This window comes from Saimiri boliviensis, chromosome 21 (genome assembly GCF_048565385.1).
Source record: "Saimiri boliviensis isolate mSaiBol1 chromosome 21, mSaiBol1.pri, whole genome shotgun sequence".
In the NCBI taxonomy this organism is placed as follows: Eukaryota; Metazoa; Chordata; class Mammalia; order Primates; family Cebidae; genus Saimiri; species Saimiri boliviensis.
Genome location: NC_133469.1, coordinates 8,923,174 through 8,932,551, shown reverse-complemented (window position 1 = coordinate 8,932,551; position 9,378 = coordinate 8,923,174). Strand labels below are relative to the sequence as shown.

General features: G+C 46.7%; 1 protein-coding gene across 1 annotated transcript in view; it reads right to left on the bottom strand.

Moving 5' to 3' along the window:
• Positions 1 to 79: 79 nt before the first annotated feature.
• The window catches only part of POLDIP3 (DNA polymerase delta interacting protein 3), a 30,012-nt gene continuing 20,713 nt past the window's right edge, over positions 80 to 9,378 (bottom strand). The window contains exons 7-9 of the mRNA XM_003932800.3: positions 7,603 to 7,732; positions 3,837 to 3,903; positions 80 to 2,311 (exon numbers count right to left, since the gene is read on the bottom strand). Coding sequence (XP_003932849.1) covers positions 2,134 to 2,311; positions 3,837 to 3,903; positions 7,603 to 7,732 — 375 coding nt within the window. The 3' untranslated portion in view covers positions 80 to 2,133. The remainder of the gene's footprint in view (positions 2,312 to 3,836; positions 3,904 to 7,602; positions 7,733 to 9,378) is intronic.

Here is a 9,378-nt window from a genome sequence, read left to right as displayed (position 1 = left end):
ATCGCGCCATTGAACTCCAGCCTGGTCAACCAGAGTGAAACTCCGTCTCAAAAAAGGAAAGAAAAAGGACAACTCAGAGGTAGGAATAACAAACGTTTATTCAGAAATGGATAAGTAATACATAATCACCCTTCATCCCTTAATGCCTCTTCCTCTCTTTTTGCACAAGAAACACAGATAGGTAACGCAGGGGCATGGGAAGTGGAGGAGGACACAGGACTGGCCCACCGCCTTCTCTTCCCTGTCTCCCAAGGTGACAGCTTATACAGTGGAGGGGCAAACAGGTCTCCTCAATGTACCAGATGATCACCTACAGCACCAGCTCCAGATGGCTGCAGCTGGGCTCAATGAAACTGTGACAACCAGAATAATCAGCTTTGGGACTAGAGGGGAGGGTAAAGCCTGGTGGCAGGATATTTACCATCCCAACCCTAAGCAAAGTCCAAGCAGTGAACCCCGTTCCCAGTACCTAAAAAACCAGGTCCTACCACCTTCTGGGTGCTCTCTTGGGCCAGAATGGGTAAAGTGTAGGAGGAATGTCTTCCAGCTGTTAACGAGAAGTCAGTCTGCACCCACTTGAAGGGATTAAGAGAATAAAAAGCAGCATCTTTAAAGAACTGGAAGTGGAGCACCACCAGGCCCCTTCCTTGGCCTTTCCTGGCCTGGGGAACCTCAGAGCCTGAGGATTGAAGCTGGGTTCAAACCCTGGGTCCTTCCTGCCTGACAGACTGACCTCTGGAAACATGAGTTTCTGGGTTTTTCTTCACTGGGCTACCTCAAGCAAGTCTTGGGCACTCTGTCTCCAGCATGCACCTTTCCCAGTACTTGCAACAAAATCTGCAGAGCTCCGAGAATCCTGCTCCCCAACTGGCTCCAGCTCTGCCAACCTGGATTCCCTTCAGTTCCAAGAAACCAGCAGGAGACCACTCAGTGACACCAGGGGCAACACTGGCCTGGTAATTCAGGGACGGCCCTTGGGCTCTATAGCTTTGTGCCCACTGCTGGCGCCTATGCTGGGGAAACAGCTTGCCTAGTAGAGTTGCCTTGTTCCCTTGACAACTCCTCTGCCAAGGCAGAAAAATATCCCTCTGGTCATGGATGGATGGGTCACTCACAAAAGTGGGAACGCTGGGTGGCAGCTAGATATATGCCTCTGGGCATCCCTGACCACTGTCCTGTAGACAACTGAGGCTAGAAATGGAGAGCCAGGAGCAAACCAACCTCTTGCGTTCAAATAAGCCCCAACCCCCGCGTGTTGCAGAATGGGAGGTGGAGCCTTTGAAAGGCCCAACCAGAGGAGAGCTGGCAGCTGCACCAAAACCAGGGTGTGGTGAGTGCCAGGCTAGGTGAGAACCGGGAGGGCTCACAACATAACCCCCCTCCCAGCAGTGACACCCAGAAGGGAAAAAGACCTGGGGTGGTGCATTCAGCACAACTCAAGGGCAAGGTGAACTCTGGAGAACGACCTCTGGGTGGCGGCAGTGTGGGCCTCCAAGCCAAGCACACTCCTGGACAGACTCTTCCCAGCGGTCCAGCTTCATCCTGCCCTTGCCACTAGTGAGGCCTGGAGCTAATACGGAGAAGACAAGAGGCTTGAGAACTGCTCCCCACCCAGGCATCTCCACTGACCAGGCAGAGGAGCGGCACTGCTCTCAGGCCGACCTGGTTCCCGTCAGGATGGCAGAGCTTTCCATCCCGTGTTATTTGAAAAGCTTAACGTACACAAAGGAAAGGCAGCCCCGTGGCCCCTGGAAAAACCAGGGTCCTTCAGACAGCCCCTGCCCTGCATCCTATGGGGCCACAAGAAAGCCACCCAGAGAATTTAGTGTACCATTTCCAAATAAAAAATCCACTTGGGGCTGGGGCTGGGAGAGGCACGCTCTGGAAAACACAAGCCTACCTTGGCGATGAGATGGAGAAGAAACATACTACAGGAAACGTTAACAGAGAAGAGCACGGGGCAGAACACAACACAGAAATGCGGGTCCCATCCAGTGAGGAAGCTCTTTACCCCCGGCGACCCTGCCCATGCTCAGGGGTCTCCAGTCCGATGGCCCATTGGTCACAAGCTTTGTCTTGGGGAAACAGAGCCACCCTCCTCTGCCCCCACTTCTGGCTGCCTCACTCCCCTGCTCAAAGCTTGATTTTGAATTCTGTGGGCTGCGTGGTCACAGAGGCCCCTGAGGACTTGAAGAGCGCCTTCAGGATGGTGTCAGGGTCCACTTCGGCAGGGGGGTTGGAGGAGGAGGCCGAGTTCACCCTGCGAGGCAGCTCACTCTCCTTTTTCACCGAGGGGCTGTCACTCAGCCGCCTGTAGAGAGCAGAGAAGGGGCAAAAGTTCTTGTTAGTTTTTCCTTAGATAGGGAGGGGACCCACCACTTACTGGGCATCTGTCATGAGCGAGGCACTGGGTGTAGCACTTTCCAGACCCCTTCATCTCATTCCATCTTACAGCAAACTCGATCACGACTCAGAGCAGCCTTGATCTCCTGGGCTCAAGCGGTCCTCCTGCCTCAGCCTCCTGAGGAGCTAGGACTATAGGTGTGCACCACCATGTCTGGCAAATATTTTTAAATTATTTGTAGAGACCAGGTCTTGCCATGTGGCCCAGGGTGCATTTTTCTTATTTAATGATGAGAAAATGGAGACGCAGGCAGTGCTATGTTCTAGGGTTTTGTCAGTGTTTTTTACAGACAGTCTCACTGTCACCCAGGCTGAATTGCATGCAGTGGCATGATTGTGGCTCACTACAGTCTTGATCTTCCAGGCTCAAGAGATCCTCCCACCTCAGCCCCCCAAGTAACCGGGACTATAGGTGCATTCCACCACTCCTGGCTAATTGAGGTTTTATGTTTAGGAAACACTGCATGTTCCTCCTGGATGGTAACATATATTAGCATATCATTAAGATATCTCACAACCTGAGAAGCCCAAAAGTGAAAGAGATTTAACTGTTTAGCCCAGTGGTTCCCAAACTTGTTAGGTTATCAAAGTTGAAATATTTTTAGAATACAACTTATTCCTGGAACACAGTTTAAGGAACTCATCCAAATCGCACAATTCATTACCCAGGGTTCAAATCCTAGTCTTTGTAAATCTCAAACTATTTCAGGCCTGCCCACCCTATTCCACTCACCTTGCCAAGTCTAAGCTCTTCCCCGGTATCTGCCTCCTTATCTAGAACATGATGTCCTCACAGTCTCCACATTTTATGCATCTCAGGCTTCAAAAAAGCCCTCAGTCCTCGGCCAGACATGTATACTCAGCTGTGTTTAACAAAAGCCTTCAATGGCTTCCCATTGTACTTAAAGCCAAATCCAGCTGGGCGTGGCAGTGTAGTCTCAGCTCCTCAGGCGGCTGAGGCGAGAGGGTTGCTTGGAGTTTGAGACCAGCCTGGGCAACACATTGAGATTCTCAAAATAACTTAAAAAAAAAAAAAAGAAAAAAGAAAAAAAAAACCCATTGGGGAATAAAATGAGAGGTGGCATCTGGTGGTGTCTCCATCAGAGCCAATCATGAGGTGGAGTCTGTGTTCCCCGATAATGCACACAGGCGGGAGACCCAAGCCGCCTCCCTCCATTCTCCGCTCAGATGTTTCTAAAGCAGAAGGCTGAGAACCAGATCATAAAGCTAGCCCCTGTAGGGTCAACCGCTGGGGAAATGACAAAGCAAACCATTTCGGTCAAGTTTAAAGATTTGAAACAACCAGCTGCCATTAGAACAGAGGAAACGGAATGTGGGGATGAGGGAGAGCTGTGATGCAGGCAGTTTACCCATTAGAATAAAAAGTGATGGAGGGAGTTCCCTCTCCCCAGGACCCCGCCTTTGGAACTCACAGCAGGATAGGCTGGTCTGAGGTGATAACGTTCCCATTCATGTGAAGGTTGCACTTCATCGGCTGCCCTGAAAAAACAGAGAGAGAAAAGGGCTCTGCTATGAGATCTCAGCTCCTCACACAAGAGAACAAAGGCTGTACCTCCATCATCAATGGTCAAAGCACCCACCACTGGCGGTTCTGGCTCAATGAATGGAGACAGGGCTGCATGGTTCCAGCCAAGCCAGACACTAAGAAAATCCCAGGGCATGAGGAAACCTCAGCAATGGGGGCTCCAAGACGCAAAATGGCAACAAACCTTGCTTTGTACAGGAGATGAGTGAAGTGAGGGAGAAAGGAGATCAATGTGAAGCCATCCCAGTAGTAAGGAAAAAGGTTTGTGCTATCAAATTAAGTGAAGATGATCAAAAGCATTACACACAGGATTCTACTCTGTCTACAAAGGATTAACTGCTAGGAAGACCACACTCCCACTGTATGTAAGATGTCACATATGTAACAGTAATAGCACAAAAAAAAGGAAGAAGGAATAGGGCCATGTAGAAGTAATATTTCCATATCTTACTTTTATCATTAAAGGGAATTAAAATGTTAGGAAAAAATTATTCATGTAATGCAAAAGAAAAGCCACTAAAGAGGACCCAGAAAGTGAAATGGAAGAAATAAACCTAATTATCAACATTAAATATGAGTGGATTAAATAATCCAATCTAAAGACAGAGATTGTCAGATTGGATTAAAATAAAAATAACCAGTAAGATCTAACTATACACTCTCTCCACAAGAGATACATTTTTACATTCCATAAGAGAAAAAGATTGAAAGTAAAGTGGACCAGGCACCAGGCACCAGGCACGGCAGCTCCTGCCTGTAATCCCAGCACTTTGTGAGGCTGAGGTGGCCAGATCACTTGAGGCCAGGAGTTTGAGAGCAGCCTGGCCAACATGGCAGAAATCCTGTCTCTACTAAAAATACTAAAAATTACCTGGGTGTGGTGATGCCCACCTGTAGTCTCAGTCACTCAGGAGGCTGAGGCACAAGAATCGCGTGAACCCAGGAGGCAGAGGTTGCAGTGAGCTGAGATCACGCCACTACATACCAGCCTGGGCAACAGAACGAGACTCCATCTCAAAAAAGAGTGAAAAAAGATGTATCACCCAAATAGCAACCCTAAAGAAGCTGGTGTTTTACTTATTAGCTATTACTAACATAAACTGAAATAAGACTTTAAAACAAATCAAAAAAATTGTACGAGCAATAAAGAGGGAATTTAAAGGGTCAATTCACCAAGAAGAAAACAATCATAAATATTTATGCAACTAACAGAGCCTCAAATACATAAAATAAAAATAAACAGAAGTGAGAGAAACAGACAAACAGTAATAAAGATCTCACCATGTGTGGTGGCTCACACCGTAATACCAGCATATTGGGAGGCCTAGGTGGGCGGATCACTTGAGATCAGGAGCTCTAGACCAGCCTGGCCAATACGGTGAAACCCCGTCTCTACTAAAAATACAAAAATTTGCTGGGTGTGGCGGCAGGCGCCTGTAATCCCAGCTACTCAGGAGGCTGAGACAGGAGAATCGGTTCAACCCAGGAGGCAGAGTTTGCACTCAGCAGAGACCAAGCAACTGCAATTGGGCAACAGAGGGAAACTTCAGCTCAAAAACAAACAAACAAACAAACAAAAAACCCCTCAATATTTCACTTTGAATACTAGATAGAACCAGGCAGATCAACAATGAAACAGCACTTTAACACTATAAAGCAACTAGACATGATAGACATCTATAGAACACTCCACCTAACAACAACAAAATACATATTCTCCTTAAACATTCAAAGAACAGAAGAAAATCTGGGAAATGAATGAATGTATGGAAATTAAAACAATCCTAAATAACCAATGATTCAAAGGAGAAATCACAAGGAAATTAGAAAATAATTTAAGATGAACGAAAATTAAGGCATGATGTACCAAAACATGGAATGCAGTTGAAACAATGCTTAGAAAATATTATATAGCTATAAATGCACATACAGTCATGTATCATTTAACCATGGGAATACATTCCAGATGCAGTGGCAGGATCACAGCTCACTACAGCTTCAACTTCCCAGGCTCAGGTGATCCTCAGCCTCCCCAGCAGCTAGGACTACAGGCACATGCCACCAAGCCCAGCTAATTTATTTTTTGTAGAGGCAGGGTCTTGCCACGTTGCACAGGCTGGTCTCCAGCTTCCAGGCTCAAGCAGTCCTCCTGTCTCTGCCTCCCAGTGTGCTGGAGTTACAGGCTTGAGCCACCACACCTGGCTGTACAGCATGTTACTCTACTGAATATAGCAGGCAACTGTATTTGCACATCTAAACATAGAAAAAGTACCATAAAAACATGGTATTATGTTATGGGCCCACTGTCATATATGTGGTCTGTTGTTGACCAAAAAGTCATTATACAGCATATGAATACATTAAAAAGGAGAATCCAAAACACCTACAGAATGGGAGAAAATAGTGGTAAATCACTTTTCTGATAAGAGACTAAAAAATATGTAAAGTACTTTTACAACTCAATAATAAAAAAGAACCTAATTAAGAAGTGGACAAAGATTCTGAATAGGTACTTCTCCAAAGAAGACAGCCAGGTGCAGTGGCTCATGCCTATAATCCTAGCACTTTGGGAGGCTGAGGTGGCTGGATCACCTGAGGTCAGGAGTTCAAGACCAGCATGGCCAACATGGTGAAACCCCATCTCTATTAAAAATACAAAAAATTAGCTGGATGTAGTGGCACGTGCCTGTAGTCCCAGCTACTCAGGAGGCTGAGGCAGGAGAATCACTTGAACCCAGGAGGTGGAGGTTGCAGTGAGCTGAGATCATGCCACTGCACTCCAGCCTGGGCAAAAGAGAGACTCAAAAGAAGAAGAAGAAAAATAAGTGTCTTTCCACATCCAAGCATATGACAAAAAATAAAAACAACGGAAATTTAAAATTTAAAACTAAACCAAAAATTAAAAAACTAAGTATTTTTAATGACATGCAAATGGCCAATAAGCACATGAAAAGGTGCTCCACATCATTAGCCATGGGGAAATCAAATCAGAACTCCACTGACTCACCCAGGGGAGCTCACCCAGGTGCCAAGATTTAGCCAAGGCTCCAGGTCTTTTATTTGTAATTTTTTTTACTGTTGTATTGTTTTATTAGTCTCTGCTTCTCCACTTCTAGCACAGGGCCTTGGTCCACAGTAGGCACTCAATACATACTGAAAGAACAAATGAGTGGAAAAGGAGCATGGCAGACAGAATTCTTCTCTACAGGATGTCCAGAGATGAAAAATAAGAACCTGAAGTCAGTAAGGTCTGTTGTTTACCCACTAGAAGCAGCTCTCACCCAGGTGCCAACATTCAGACAAAACTCCAGGCCTTTGAGGAACCTCTGCCCTAGCAGTGAGCAGACCAACATCTGGAAGGGAAAAGCTGTGGCTCCTGACTTCCCTGGCAAGACCCTTTAAGAGAACCATCCGTGGAGAAATGATATTTTTCTTTTTCCTGGGCTCAAATGCTTAAGGGCTGGGTGAAAACCCAGGGCCCTGTGTAACCCACAGCTCAGCACTACTCAGGGACTGCACAGCAGTTCCTGATGCAGAGGAGGCCCCAGGGATGGGTTCCACCCATCTCAGAGAGACCTCCCCAGGAAGGCCTGCTACCTGACAGCAAGTAAAGAGGAGTGGGAGGGTCAGAGGCTGTTTTCTCCCGAACTTACCATCCAGACACCGGTTGTTATACTTCTTATATGCAGTGATGGCATCGTCCTTTTTCACAAACACCACCTCTGCTACCCCAGGATGGACCAGCCGAGCTCGCTTCAGGGCTCCACACACACAGAAAAGCTCCTGCACAGAATAAGAGGGGTTGGGATTAGGGAAGAATTTCTGATGGCCTGCCACCCACACATGCTGAAGGCCCTGGGGTGTGGTGGCTCCACTGCAGCTAAATATGCCCCTGTGCCCGAGACTGCAGGGAGGCTCCACTGTAGGTGGTGCTCCTGAGACATCCACAGGCCTCAACACAGCACCGAATGAGGTCAGCCGTGAGAAATGGGCTTGGACTTACAAGCCCAAGCCCTGTATCACCTGGGACCTCCCAGGAAGCCACCACCACCATCTTCAGTGCCCACCTCAACAACAGGGCTAAAACAGTTATGAAAATCAGAGAGCCCTGTCATGAGAATGAATGTATACAGAGAAAGACAGCTGCAATACGTCACCTGGGAATCTGTTAGAAATACAAATTCTGTAGTTCTACCCAGAGTCCTGGTTTGGCTGGACTGAAGGGTTTCCCTGGACATGGGACTTTGAGTGCTAAAACCAGGAGAGTCCCTAACAAAACTGGGACAGCCGGTCACTCTAAGTTGGACAGTCCTGAGTGTGATCCCCAGGCTCTGCTTCCTATCCGCTATGAAATGTCTAGCATGTTACTTTACTTCTCTGAGCCTGTTTCCTCTTCTGAAAATAAAAAGGATTAGCTCACTTCCCAGGGTTACTGGAAAGCTCAACTGAGATAATGTTTAAGGCAGTGCTTTGCACACATCACTGACTCCAATCTCCACCTCATTTTATAGACAAGGCCAGAGAGGGAGCAGAATGTGCAGACAGACAGAGGATGACTAGCACTCATGCCACTTCTTCACCTCCAACTGCCTTCACAGGTTGCTGTGAGGGCAAAGAGAAGGTTTATGAAAAGGCCCTTAACATGATTTGTTTTTAATGATAAATATCAAAACAAGATGTCCCTCTGCACCTGCGGGAGACTGGTTACAGAACCACTCGCAGATACTGAAATCTGTGGATGCTCAAGTCCCTGCTATAAAATGCTGTAGTATTTACATATAACCTGTGCACCTCGTCCAGTATACATCGTCTCTAGACCACCATAATACCCAACACAATGTAAACGCTATGTAAATAGTTGTTATACTGTAGTTGTAAAATTTCTTTCTCATTATTCTGTTATTTTTTGAATTTTGAGTACTTTCATTCAGCGGTTGGTTAATGAGTATTATCCTTCAGTGGTTCTGGGATGCAGAAGCCACAGATACGGAGGGCCAACCATAAATACTGGGTGTAATTCCAGTGTTATTACCCTGATCCTCTCTACACTGCCTATTTGGGTAGAAGAGAAGTGACTTCTTCTGAGTGCCAATCATGTTTAGTTTTCCACCATAATGTATCTTCCGACAGTCTGCCTAAAGTGCCTGGCACATAGCAAGTGCTCAATAAATGGCAGCTGTTACTATGTTTATAAACAGCTTTAATTTTTTTTTGAGACCGAGTCTTACTCTGTCTCCAAGGCTGGAGTGCAATGGCACAATCTCGGCTCATTGAAACCTCCACCTCTCGGGTTCTAAGCGATTCTCCTTCCTCAGCCTCCCGAGTAGCTGAGATTACAGCTACCCACCACCATGCTCGGCTAATTTTTGTATTTTTAGTAGAGACAAGGTTTTGCCATATTGACCAGGCTGGTCTTAAACTCCTGACCT